Below are 14,783 nucleotides of genomic sequence, written 5' to 3'. Positions count from 1 at the left end.
CTGGTCATGAGTTGAGCTGTAAAACACAGATGTGCCATCAGCTGTGTAAAGACTTAGTTTCCACACTCCACCACACCAGCACAAACACACAGAGGGCCCAGTATCTCTGTCAAAACTATACAGCTGTAATTTAGTTTTGCTCCTGTGTCCCTTAAGGGGACATCAAGGCAAGTTTGAAATTAACAAACTGGCAGTAACAACCTTGCCCTCGCTCAAGGACACCAGTCTGACAAGGGCACTTCTAAAACATTCACAGCCACATTCACAGCTATTGTCAGCCATGGAGAGAGGGAGAGGTTGTGAAAAGAGAGCTTGTAGAGTGATTGTAAGGGACAGTATGGCCCTGAGCTACACACACACACACACAGGTTTTTATTAAACTCATAAATCACAATGACGACAGACGGCGTCTCAGAGAGGAGACTGTCTGAACGGGAAGGTTAGTGAAATGAAAGTGTTGGGGAAACACACACACATACACACACCTATGTGACACTCACACTGGCAAGTTATCCACACAAACCATGTGCTAACAACTCAGCAGTGACTGGCAGCACTTCTTTCAGGCTGTTAGTCTTCTTACTGAGTCCAGTTTTAAAGGTGAAACTGCAGATGAAATTTGAGCTACTATAAAATGATTAACACTGAGCATTGATGGTTTGTTTGAATTCATCGTCAAAGTTCTTGTCATCTCACACAAATTACATAACAAGGTTAACACATCTCGGATCCCAAATCATTTTTATTTATTTATGTTTTCAGTTACTCTTTATCTGTTGTTGATAACACTGGCCTGGAAAACTGGAGTGTAGATCATGATCCCAGAACAATGTGTTGTTGTTCTACACAATGTGTTAAAATATGCATACCAAATTTTTTTTTTTTTTTTTTTTTTTTAAAGAAAAAGAAAAAAAAGGTAAACATTTCCAGACTGCAGACTGATCCTCCGGATTTCTTTCCAATTGTGTTGTTATCCAGATTTGAACATTATGAAATTATACATTATATTTGATCAGTATTATAGGCAATTGTAAATAACATTACAACATAATGCAGCATTTCTAACATACACAATGTAAAACAATGATGTACAGGGCAGTTCAGACAAACAGATATGTAATCCTTTTAGCTCACTAGTGTCTGGCTGTAATGTAATGTAAACACAGCCAGAGAGGAACTGAGGGACGACAGATTAGGACAGACAGACAGTTATGTGCTGAAATACAATTTAGACTTATATTTTATATAAAATAAACACTAGCAAGTTACTTTAATATTAGTCTTAATAGTGCAAGTGCAAATGCAGTTAGGTCCAATAGCATGGTAATATCAATATAGGCATTATATGATTATCAACAATATGTAATGAACAGCAGTGTAAGTACCAACACACAATCACACACATCAATGCATCCGTATTAGGATTTTGTTTTGAATATGTATGTCTACTTAAAGTACAGTTGTATATCAAACAGTTGTGTATCAAAATGTACATCTTTGTACCGGCAAAAACCACATATGTTATATTTTTATGCTGAAATGATAAGCAATGTGTGAGTTTATATAGCTGCTGGATTTGGCAAATTATAATTAACATTTCAGGAAAGTCTTTCTAGTTCTACTTAGCTTTTTTACCGTCACATCCATTTTACATCGTGTTGTCCCCACAGTTACAATAAAAGTACCGTAGATCAGGAGCTGGCCTGGTTTCTTTAACTTATACTAAACTCTTCCAGTGGCTCCAAAAGGTTTGAACAATAGAGAAGAAAGTTTAACTCACAAAATGATTTTGCTAATAAAAGGTTGCTACCATTTTACTTTAGGCTATCCAGTCCTCTTAGGCCCACTATTACACAACCAAGGTGCCTTGCTTTTGTCTCCTACAGAACGTATACTCATGTTTTACCTTCATAAGAACAAGCTAGTGATCAAAGTTCCTCTGATGTTGGGAAATGAGATGGACTTTCCAGTTATAGTCTACTTCAGGATTATTTACAAGAGATATCTAATGCCTATCAATTCAAATGACCATACATCAATGATTTACCATACACAGTCATAAAATCTAATTTGGCCTGGTGTGAATCTACCATTAGGCAATTCTAGCCAAAGCCAGAGTGGACAGGTCCGTTATGTGGCTCCACAGTGAGCTCCACCTTCACAAGCCTTTGGTCAGAATTTTTTTCAACTAAAACACACAAACAGGCTGATAACCGTCAAACAATTTTAAATAAGGCACTGCAACAGTCATCCAAAACAAGATAAGACACATCACCACCTGTTTCAAAGGGAGTAAAGTGAAGTAGTGTAGGTCCTTCTATTGAGTTGAGTGTAGTTATATTGTGATGCTTTAAAAAAATAAAATATAAATAATAATAATTAGTGTGATCTTGCACAGGCACCACCGTGAAGAAACAGACTGAATATAAACAGGAACACAACTAGTTTTCTTATTTGTGAACTATGAGCACAGATGTGAGATTTTTCTAACTGACTGAAGAGCAGTAAAACATGTGCCAAATGATTTCTCTCTGTTTAGATATGAATAAGTAAACCATAAAGCATTAAAAACATATTTTGTTCCTATATAATATGTAGCTAAAGGTGTTATGCTGTCACTGTTAGTGTGAGTGTGATATCTTAACCGATAAAGGATACATCTACAAAAAAAACAAACAAAACAAGTCCGTCCCTTAAACTGAAGGTTCCAGCTGTGTGCCACCAAATTGTTTTCAAATTCTCATTTACAAATGTTGAATGAAAATCCCTCAAAATTGCTGCATTGGAATGCAGTTTTTTGTTTGTTTGTTCTTTTTACATTTTTTGCCAGTTTTTTAATTATGCTAAAAATAAATTAAGAATTCAATTGGCCTGTAAATAAAAAAGCAAAATATTAAACAACCAGTTGCAGTGAAAAGCAGCCACCTGTTCACTTGAGTATTCATTGTTTTTTCAAGCTGTCACTCATGTGTTACATGTCTCTCTATGTGGCGTTCATGAAGACTTCAAGTGAAAACCACAGTGTCTGTTTTAGCTGTTGTGCTTCACAACTCCACGGTCGTATAGTTCTCATAGAGCTGTCAAACAACAAAGTTTGACTGTATGCTGGAGCTGCAACATGACTTTACTGCTTACTGTCTGTCAATTTTTAGTGTCATTGGTTTAACAACAATACCCGTTGCTTCTCTGGCCACAGCAAAGTATTTTTGTGACATTTTGGGATTCAAGTAGCTGCCAAGCCTCTGTCAAAGGTAATGTGTTTAAGGTAAGAAAAAATCCACTGTGAGACAAATTTGCACGTTGTCAGAGATGCTTGATATCATCATGAGTTCTGTCTCTGAAAGAGATCTGATCCTTTTGACAAATCTACGTGGAAGTGCTGAAAATTTTGTTTAGTTAATTGTTTTTTTTTTTCTGTTTTACATAATTGTAAATTAGATTTAATTGTTAGTTGAAGATCTTAAGAAACGTGACTTCCATTTAAATCTGGATATTTTGTTTTTACGCTTAAACGGTTTAGGTCAAATTCTGAACATAGTAATTCCTACCAGACTACAAGTCAGTAAAAACACCTTAAAAATCTGATAAATTAACGGGGTGTGTGCCTCTGTCAATTCTATTTTGTGGCTGTTTAAGGCTTTCACAAGCTGAATAACACATTATTCAAATATTAGAAACCCCCCATTCTATTACTAGTACTGTGCTATCTTTTTTTTTTAATTTAATGAGCCTTGATGATTTAATGAATTCAGTCTTATCTGTGGATTAACACTTGATTGTGCTTCAAACCAAACAGGCAGCAACACACCCTTGACCATACCAGAGCCAACAGACTTGCCTGTTCCTGTAGTTACTGTATGCTAAGCTGTCGAGTGAACAACAACACAGAAAGAAAAAACAATTACAGCAGTTCTTCAGCACTGAGCTGGGAAATTACTTTCAGCCCCATGCCTCAAAGTGTTAACCTCATCACCAGTCACCAAAAGCAAATGGAGATAGTAGGAGCCCTGGTCCATTTTACAAGAATGATCATAAAGAGGATGCATTCCTGCTCTGGTTGAGATGTCATGATGCTAGCGCTGTAACTGCTTCCTCTTGTCAGGTTTTGTACTCAAAACTATGAAAAGTTCCACTGACTTAAATGAAAGGTGTAAAGTTTAAATAAAAGTTTTTCAGCCTTGGGAGCAAACGTAGTGAAAGTTCTGTGCTGAGACACAGACTCATTATCTGTGGGCTCCCAAAAGAAACCTTTACCTATTTAAATCCTGAATCTGACACAACAGGTCCTTCATGCACCAACAGGATGCCTCTATGAAATGATTCCACTGCGTGGGATCAAAACAAATGGGTGGTGGGCAGATGCGTTTTCACAGGCTGCTGTCCTGATTGGATGGCTCTGGGGCCGGCTTCCTGTGTCGCGGCGAGGTGGAGGAGGCTAGTTTGGTTGGGGAAGGGGAAGCATTTGCAGATGAGTCACTGCCACCACCTTCAGAACTGGAAGGGAGGGAGGACAGGTGAGGAACTGGGGGAGCCCTCTTCCTCCCTAAAAAGCCTCCTTCTAGTACTCCCCTTTTCTTCACACCTCCCTCTGCCTTTGCCCCATCTCCCCCGGATCCCACACCTTCTCCCTCCTCTTGTGGGTGCACCTTTCGCCTAACGTCAGCCCCCAGAATCGGGCTGTCTGGAGGTTGCCGTGGAGTTTCTTGACTGCCTTCTGCCTTCGCCCCAGAAAGACAAGCAGCAGTCAAACCCGTGACATTTATGTTAGAGTTTGCACCAGTGGTTCGGCAGGCCCAGAGCTCCATTGCAGAGGATCTCCTGTCAACGTCCTCAGGTCCAAAGTCACAAAGTGAACGGCGGGCATCTGGAACCTGGCTGGGGCCCTGGATGGAAATTTGACCCGTGCTGTCCAAGACACCTCGACTCAGGCTAAAGTTCTGAAAGTCTCTATGGAAACAGAAATGGATACACATCCGTCAGTTAAGGGTGGAGAGAGGGATAAATGCAAGAAGACAGAAACAGATCAGCATTTTCCAGGTGTAAATGCACCCAGCATAATCAGATCGTTGGCACACAAAAGGACACACTTTAAAAATGGGTTTCATTCATATATATATAAAAAAAAAAAAGTCTGGATGAACTAAGCTTTTAAAGTACAGTGTCTGGACAGTCAAACAAATATTTCACCGGTAGCTGTGGAAGGACTCAGTTCGCCGAGCACGGGCCAGTAGGGGGCTCTCTCTGTAGGGTCGCACAGCCCCATAAGTAGCCTGGCTCTCAGGAATGGGCTCCGGGGCCTGTAACTGCAGACTGAAGGAAAGAAAAGACAGGGAGACAGGTAAGACTTGGAGTCTTTGTTTATCTTACTGTAAGAGGGTGTTCTTCACTGTAATTATTAGCCATGTAGCATCGCTAAACAGAGACAGTTCCTAATTCTTTTGTATATACAGTATGTAAGATATATGAAGATGTATGAGTCAGAATAAGAAAGATAAAGAGCTGAAGGTTTCCTTTCGTGTGTGTGTGTGTGTGTTTGCTTGTTTGTTTGTTTAACACGGTGTGTGTGTGTGAACTTTCTTTCCAACCTTGAGCAGGACTCTCGCAGGCGTGTGTGGTGCAGCACAGAGGGGGCAGGGCTAATATTTGGTGTAGCACAGCGGGAGGTGCTCAGGTCACATTGATCCAACAGCTGCAGCAGCTCCTCCTCTGTAGGCCCACCTACATCTATCAAACACAAAAGCAGATTCAGAGCACTCACACACAGTATCTCATCAAAAGAAACAATTACATTGAATCCTAGGAAGTGTAGTCTACTGTATAAACTGTATATCCATGAGGTGAGTAAATGTAGCCAGAGACATACTGTCTTACATTACAGTTGCTCTTCGTCTCTTCTCCCATGAATGCATACAGTGATGATCTCCCCAAATCTGTCGCTCTCTCAGCCTCCCTGTCTGTCTTCCATCTAGCAATCTCTATTTCCTCACCCTCTTTCTTCTTCTCCTCTCCTTTGTTAGCGGTGTCCATCGCAGTGGTCAGGTCCCACATTTGGATGCTGCCATTGCCATGACCAGTGAACAGATAGCGCCGAGGTCGTGACCCCATCCGACTGGAACCTTCACACTCACGAACCATGAAGCAAGAGATGGTGGTCCCGTCCACTGACTGCACCTCACAGATCCTGACAAACACAAACAGTGCCAATAAAGGGAAAGGAAGAGATTTAGTGAGAGGGAGCATCATGCAGTAAACACAGTTACACACTGGCTGAAAGAGAAAGATAGGTGGAGTACATTATACCTTTTTCCAGTTGATGAGAGCCTCACAAACAGTTTGTTGGTGATAGGGATGACCTTCTGGATGAAAACCTGCTGATCGTCTCTTTCTCCAAATGGACCTTAGAGCAGAAATCACACCACCTGAGCTTTGGCATCTTGCACCCAAAGCCAACTTAACCACCACAAAATATTGGCAGAAAACACAAGACATAAATATAGAATTGCGATGAGAATGAGAAATGAGAAATGAGAAACAACGAGAAAAATTTGAGTTTGAATCATGTGATTGGTATTTTGTGTAATTCAGTGCTTTACAGATGCGAGGAACAGCTGGAAACAAGCTCATCATATCTGCATATTGTTGACCTCTTATCTACTGAATTTGAAAGACAAGATCCACTCATTACTGCTAATGCTAATCCCAAATCTATAGCTCTGTTCCGAGCACAGTCTCAGACAATCTATCTAGGGCTACAAATAATACAAAACAAATTTAGCTTGAACAATGACTGAAATGATTCATCAATCATCAAAATAGTTACTGATTATTTGTCTGTCGATCGACTAATCAAATCATTCACAAATTGTTTCAACTGCATTGGTCCTTCTCTCACATTAATCTCTATTTCCACATTCTATTTCTTTTAATCTTCCCCTCTCATCTCTCTCACCGATATCATTCCCAGAGCAGTAGCTCCCGTGGCTCTCCGTCTCCTCCAGGGACAGGATTTTGAAGGAGGCCAGAGGGGTGGAGCCTGGCTGGGTGGAGATCATCCCTCTGAATCGGGTCACCGTCCACGTCCGTACGTGGTTGTTGTCTGCACACACTGACACACACGAAAAAAAACCCACACAAGATGTCAATCACATGTAGATACACATATGTAACAAGAAACCAGAATGAACAAAAGATGATTGGATCATTGTCAATAGCCTGCGTTTGTACTGCTGTCTTGTATAATCCCCTACAACCTACACTCCTTATCTCAACCATCACTCCATCAGCAGGGAGACTGACTAAACCTCCGACCTGTTAACACCTTCCTCACCTGATACCAGATGTTTCTCAGACAACATGATCTTTGTCACCGGACTCCTGTGCACAGTGAATGTCTGAAAGAGCTGGGGCCCTGATCCCACTGTCTCCGGGTGTTGCACGATCACTCTCACAGCGCCGCTGCTAGTCCCATAGGCTATCTCTATCCAGTTCCCACTCACACCTGAGCGCAGAGAAAGGGAAGAGAAGACAGAAAAACACAACATGAACACAAACAGACACAATGTTTTAATGTCTGGTCAGTTAACTGTGACTTACGTCTGTTATGTCTATATCCCAGGAGGTGAAACTGATCTGAAGGAGATGATAGACAGGTGTACGCAAGAACACAATTTCCTGAAGTCTTTTTTAATTTTAGAAAAACAACAGCCTGATGAAAAACAGTAACTACTTACTGGTTTTAGGTGTGAGGTAGACAGACAGCGCAGTGATGGCATCGTTTGAAGGGTCATGATAAAGCTCAGTCACAAGAAGATCATTATCCTTCATCCTCAGCGGAAACTTTTGCATGTCTGAAAGGAAGAGGAGGGCCAAATTATATGTGCTTAGGTTGGAGTTTTATAGCATTTTATACATTCAAAAACATGAGAGAGCAATCATTGGCCGTACCACACCCTTTAACTGAAATAGGGATTTCCACTGGATTTCACTAACGTCCAATAAATTGAGTGACAGACAAAAGATAGCTCACCCTGTGTGCACCGGTGTATGTATGTTTGTGAACATGTGCGTACCTATGTAGTAGATAGAACCATTATTGCAGCCCAGCAGTAGGAAGGATCCTGCCGTGTCACAGCTGGTGATGGGAACCACATCTTGAACCTGATACACACAAAAAAAGTAAGCGCACAATCAGCGCAGTAACTCATCACCTATATATAATGTACTCATTACTACTACATTTGTTTTTATACACAGTGAAACAGAAACACCCACCTTTCCTCCACCTCTCTCTGTCTCACATAAACACGCTCACACACATGCACATTCACCCTCGTACCTGCCAGTGTTGTGTGACGGCATTCCACACCCCGACCTTCCCTGTGTGGCTCGTCGCCACCAGCTGGTTCCCGATGAAGAAGAGATCATCAACAGGTACACCGAGACTGAACACACCTGGGGGCCGTTTTGGGGCCAGGGGAGGGTGGATTGAGAGTGACAGTGAGGCTGTAGTCACTACACTTTAAATTTCTCTGTCTGGACCACACTTTGTAATTCTGTGGTATAAACCTACCTATCTCATTACCACTGCCTCCATCTTGGATGCTCCAGAGGATGATACTGCTTTCAGAGGCAGCGGCCACCATCTTGTCCTTGTCTCCATGTGGGCCACCCACCACCTTGGCATTAAGTGCGACACGTTCAATGGTCCAGTCAAGGTAGGGGGAGGAAAACACCTGCTGCCATCCAGAAGATTCCTTTATCCTTTAATGAGATCACACATGCACAAATATTTTTTTTTGCTTTCATTTTTTTTGTTATTGATTTACTATAATACAGAGCTTTGTAACTTCAAAGTCGAGGTCAGTGGTAAACACGCAGATCTGCCATGAAGAAGCTGGTTTAAAACAAAAGTGTGTCCAATACCTATGAGCTTTCATAAGGATGTGAGCAGACAACCACAAGTGTCATAAGCATGCCCTGATAGAGACCTGTATGTTTAAAACATGTGGGCAGCGCTATTGACTTCCACATGTTCATCTTGAATCAATTCCTCTTAGGTTTTTTATCTTTACTTGAGTCTTTTTCAGTCATATCTGCTTTTATTAACACCATTATTACATGTACTTAACCACATTGTTAAAAAATTATGAAAATGAAATAAAAAAATTATTTCTTCTTCATTATTAAACCAAATAACATTTTATTCTCAACTTGTCTGCTTGTTTTAATAGAAATAAATATTTCAGTAATCTGACTAAACGAATGGATGAATCAAGCCTAAAATGACAGCTACTGAGCTGGAACAGATGCAGTGCAGTAGGAATTAGCAAGAAATTTGACATATAACAGAAAATGATGCCATCTTCCCATCATAAATGATTTAATGTCTCCCCCTTATGAACTATAAAGCAAATAAGAAATGTGCTTAATATGCTGGGATAGTATTACCTGTAGCAAATGACAAAGTGTGCATAAGATGCTACAATCCAGTTGTGGTGCCCTGCTATAATCAACACCTTCCTTGGGTCAACCACGGGACCTACACACACACACACACACACACACACACACACACACACACACACACACACACACACACACACACACACACACACACACACACACACACACACACACACACACACACACACACACACAAGCAGAAAAAATACACATAAATACACTTCTTTCATAGCCTGACGACTGCATTATCTTTTCACTCGTATTTTTCATTATTTATCTGAATCTAGAACATCTAGAACCAGGCACAGTATTTGTCTATGGCAGCTCATTACACTCTCTGCACTGCTGTTCAGTCAGCGCACTAAAAGGATGTGTCAGGTCACATTAGCTGAGGCAGTAATGCACACTCACAGAAACATACACACGCTCACAGAGATGTGGACAAGCATAAACAGTACGCATATATACCCTCTAATCTCACACACACAGATGTGACATACAAATGAACATTTGGACAAACCAAGACATTACCTATACAGATACAAGATCATATAGAGTAGACACACAGTGTGTGTCTACACCGTCTGTCTTCTGCCTGTGTGAATGTCAGGCAGAAGACAGACGGTGTAGCAGGGTATAGGCCCATATTCCTCTTGACAAGTCACTGACAAAATATGAGTCACTGCTACATCATCTGATGGCTGTCTTTTTATGGTAAGATTAAACACAAACTGAGATGAATTTCTTTCACTTACTCACAAAAGCTGTAAACATTTATATAATCTACGTATTATCACCATTATTTGCCTTTTCACTTCATAAGGCTGCTCTGGGATACTCACCCAGTTTGTGTTCTGTTCCAGGTGAGCCAGGGAAAGAAGGGTGAGGAGGGGGACCGACACGGGTGAAGCCCTCTGCTCCACTTGGACCTGGCCGCTCTTCAGAGGAGGCGCCAGAGGCTGCTGAGGCTGGGTTTGATTTACGGGCGGGGATGGCTGTCAAGGAAAGATTCACTGAGATTTATAAACAGAAATTTCAGCTGAATTGTGTCTCTGTACTATTCTATGATTTGAAACCAGGTCATTTCTATTCTGGAACTTTGTTTTGTGAAACATCAGTAGAATATGATGTCTATAACTAACGCAGTTGTTTTATTTTCAGTTCATTTTCTCTGTTAATCAGTTTCATGTCTTTACCTGGGGGAGGCAGGTAACCATGGAAGAGAACACTACCACATGATGAGCGGTCCAGTTCCTCACACAGCAACAGGCGCCGCACTGCACATATACACACAAACACACACACTGCAGTCTTATCAATTGCAATAATGTTTTATGTTTTAAACAAGGTACCATTGTTTCTGCATTTAGTTTTTTTCATTGCATTCATTAATTCATTTTTTTCACTGGGAAATTCCTTATGACTGACTGGATTTTGTTTCTGAGTTGGACCAATCCAGCACATATTGTATTTAATTTATATTGTATGTATTATATTGTAAATCATATGCCAGTGTTTGTCATGATTTGAAGGATGTGATCAGTATCACTGATCAGGTGAATTACCCATTCAAGTACACAGACAATGTAGGGAAGTTACAAACAGTGAAACAGGAAGTAAAACAACATTAGAGTACATGGACTTAGCAGTATTAAGGTTCTGACCTTGGTTAAGTTGAATTTGAAGCCAAAACACATTTGACATTACAAGACAACATTTCACTTCATTGACAATAGTTCTAGAAAATGTTTTATAAAAATATACTGTATGCAAAACAAAGTTGTTGTTATCCCCTGATGTTTCCATTATGTCTATAAGCATCAGTACTTGCCAAGAACAAGGCTGCTCCCTCCATTTCCTCATAAAACTCTACCCTAAAAAACCCTAAGAAAGCAACATACCTAAAGGAGTTATCCCGTAAAACTCTGCTTCATGCCGTAGGACGCTGATGTTGACACCCCTACAAAGAGAAAAAAAGCAGCATATGTATTCAGTAAGACCCTGCTTACAACTCAACATAATGTCTTCCTAAAATAAACATTCAGGGATATTTTCTGAATGCTGTCATGGCTCCTTACCGCAGGTCCAATTCTTTGGTTCGGAGGAAATTCAAAATTGGTGCAAAAGCTGTAGGGTCTCTGTCAATAAATATCTGCAAGTGAGGAACATATTTTATGATGCAAATGCAAATGCAGGGAATCATTAACCATTTATTTAAGTAACTGCTGAGCATTCAACACCTTCAGCAGTTACTGGTGTGCATCTAGCCTGGTGGTATTGTAATACTGACAGAAGTTAATGATCACATTTAAATGTATTATCCACAAAGGACAATCATCTGTTCTGTGGTGTTAAAAACAACTCTTTACAGCAACAGAAACAGATCATGAAATTAGTGCTAAAACCTGAATTACTACCTCGCAACTGTATGCCTCTGCCAACCAGTCAAGTTGCAGGAAATTAGTCCTGTATTATTCTCACATTCACACGAATGTGAGTTCACTGTGAACTTTGACCTTTGCCCACCAAAATCTAATCAGCTCATCTTTGAGTCCAAGTGAATGTCTGTGCCAAGATATCACGTTCACAAGAATGGGATGTATAGACGTACATATGGTTGACAGACAAACAGACATACGGATGGATGGACGGACAGACCACCCAAAAACATTGATGATGATTAAATGAGAATCAACAACAACTTCAGAAAAGTGGAATACCAAGCAAAAATACCAAAGAATTGTTGGGTTCAATTCCTCAAATGATTTTCTGTAAGTTGAATAACTTTGGATTTTAGGCTGTTGGTCACACAAAACAAAATGTCACCATGTAACGTTGATCATGGGCCGCAGAATTTGTCTAATGCGGTCTCAAATGGTCTTATTTGTTCCTGAGCATGCACATGTAATCTTAAGGCCATGCGTCATATTTCATTAAGTTGCATCATAACAGAACAAATGTCATGATGTCCTATCTGCTGTAAGCTTTCAAAGAATGCTCAGTTGTCAGATGTCAGGCCAGCAGATGCTAGTTTTGGAAAAAGAAGCAACAAAGGTTATACTCACAGCTCCAGTTTCATCCCGAAGAGTGGATATCCTTCCACTCAGCAAACTGAAAAACACACACACACACACACACACACACACACACATACACACACAGTGATCCAGTTAACCCAAGCACTTCTCCATTTCCACACACCAGCAGTATTACCAGTACCTGCAGTAAACACATAAATTATTTGAACAGTTACAAACACTCTAACCTGCTGACCTGCTGACTTCAGATTATTACTGTATCAGCACATGTTGCTATTAGCCATCACATTTGTGTTGATGTTCTACATCTAATTCAAGAATTTATATGAGAATTGACTTATATTGGCAGCACAAGGCAGACAGCTGGGGGCAATGAGACTGGCAGGCAGGCAGGCAGACAGGTGCTCTGGCAGACAGTCTGACAGCATTTAGCACTACTTGCTCAGCTGTTGTCAAACTATGAGCTCAGTCTAGTGTTTGAGTTTGTAACGACCATGGTATTTGCCTAGCCCCAATCAGCTGTTTCACTTTAACAGTGTGTTTCCCTCTAGAGCTGGAATCACAACTAAATAACTCACTCAAAGGATATGAAAAACATGTCCATGCCAAACATATATTTAAAAAAAAATCTCAAAACATGGAATAAGTGTTTGCAGTGAGTACGGGGTCAATACAAAACAAGACATTTGTCTCACTAAAATACCAAATAAAACATACAACATTTACATGGACTGTAATTGTAATCCCCTGACATTTTCCATCACTAGAATTGTAGAAGCTCATATCAAGATAGAGACGGAATAATGGAACATCCCTACTTAACATTAATTATGTAATACAAATTTCGTGTTACTGTGTTGTGACTGCACCATAGCACGCTCACTGAGTCTTTGACCTGTTTCTGGTTGAACTCCTACATGCTGTAGCCATAGTACCAGTATAGTTTATTTATCTTATCTATCTCTGGGGGAATACAGACAAGGTAATTTTAATCCCTTTGAGTCCCATGTTAGTCCTGCTTTGAAATATTAACATTAACATTTCACAGTGCAACCTGAATAGCATTCATGTGACATCTCGTTAGTTGATCACGTAGAGATGAAGAGGGAAAAGCACTTGCATAAACAGCCCAGATATTCCATGCACCGTCTGCTTTGGTAGAGAGTCAACATTTAACCAACCTTGAGAAGAAAGAGTCTGGAATCCACATCAGAGTCTGTCTGGAGGTGCTGAACCTACAGTACAAGGACACAATAGCATATTTATTACAAACAACACTGAAATAGAGAATGTAAATGCACTTATGAGTATGGAAATTTTGACCGAGAGCCATTATATTCATAGTCATAACACTGATGAAATGAAAGTTGCCGTTCTGAAGAAATTCATCACTACACCGCAATAATAAACCTGTACATAATGTTCAATTTGAACTACCCAGAGAGCGCGCGTGAGAGAGACAAAATAAGAAAGTGAATGGGAAAAAGTGTAATGAAAACCATGGACTGGTTTATCTACTTTAATGCAGATAGCATCATACGTGATGTACGTGGCCAGAGCTCAAATTCCCAGTATGATGATGAGGAAGCCTACCTTGTCCCACCGACGTTCAACTGGATGATCTCCCCCATCCCAGGCATTAAGTTGTTGTTACCATTAGTAGCCATGATTGCTGAACGGAACCAGCGGGTTGTTGTATTGTGTGGAAAAGTCACTGTTCCGTTATACCCGCTACTGTCACGATAGCTAGCTTGCTAACGCTCCTCTCTCCAGCTCAGCTGATGCCCCTATTCCCCAGCCTCACAACCTCTCCCTCGTCCCACCTTCCATAAAATATCCCTTACATGCGACCTATGCGCACGGCGTCGGTATCATTGAGCCTCCGCATAGTGGACGAAGAGAGACAGCGGTCTTTTCTTATCCAAAAAGCTGCCACACAACAATTCCTTTATTTTCCAGAGGGCTTGTTTGCATCACTGCCTTGCACGTAAATCGTGGATAACATCTTGCGCAGAATTTTAGCAACGTGAAAACAGCTGTACAACCCTCTACAAGCGAGGCGAGACTGTGCACCTCTCACAACTTCCGTTATCGCCTAAACACTAATAAGATTGAACTAAACTTTTATTTTTTTGAAAAATATGCATTTAATATATCCAAACAGAACAAAATGCGTATGTTTAATGATTTACTTAAATCGCTATGTGAGATATAAACACTTGTTTACATAGCTGTAAAGCAGACGGCCCTTTCGCGAACCGATGCCTCCAAACTGGCCTTGGA

At 40.6% G+C, this 14,783-nt stretch overlaps 1 protein-coding gene across 2 annotated transcripts; it reads right to left on the bottom strand.

The window, feature by feature from the left end:
* Positions 1-724: 724 nt before the first annotated feature.
* Positions 725-14,540, bottom strand: kctd3 (potassium channel tetramerization domain containing 3). Of its 2 annotated transcripts, XM_056372869.1 has the most exons (19): positions 14,094-14,540; positions 13,682-13,735; positions 12,528-12,573; positions 11,541-11,614; positions 11,364-11,422; positions 10,659-10,739; positions 10,305-10,457; positions 9,448-9,538; positions 8,570-8,760; positions 8,336-8,451; positions 8,070-8,157; positions 7,731-7,847; positions 7,328-7,498; positions 6,950-7,105; positions 6,301-6,397; positions 5,988-6,181; positions 5,586-5,724; positions 5,188-5,310; positions 725-4,947 (listed from the first exon to the last, which is right to left on the bottom strand). In XM_056372869.1, the coding sequence occupies exons 1-19, from the start codon at positions 14,165-14,167 to the stop codon at positions 4,368-4,370; spliced, it is 2,604 nt and encodes an 867-aa protein (XP_056228844.1). In that variant the 5' UTR covers positions 14,168-14,540; the 3' UTR covers positions 725-4,367. The 2 variants fall into 2 exon arrangements, with proteins under 2 accessions (XP_056228844.1, XP_056228850.1); XM_056372875.1 differs by lacking the exon at positions 11,541-11,614 and having other exon boundaries at positions 14,094-14,175.
* Between the last annotated feature and the right edge of the window lie 243 nt (positions 14,541-14,783).

The sequence above is a fragment of the Seriola aureovittata genome, chromosome 1 (genome assembly GCF_021018895.1).
Source record: "Seriola aureovittata isolate HTS-2021-v1 ecotype China chromosome 1, ASM2101889v1, whole genome shotgun sequence".
In the NCBI taxonomy this organism is placed as follows: domain Eukaryota; kingdom Metazoa; phylum Chordata; class Actinopteri; order Carangiformes; family Carangidae; genus Seriola; species Seriola aureovittata.
The sequence above is the reverse complement of the archived record's forward strand: the minus strand, read 5'-3'. Positions and strand labels throughout refer to the sequence as shown.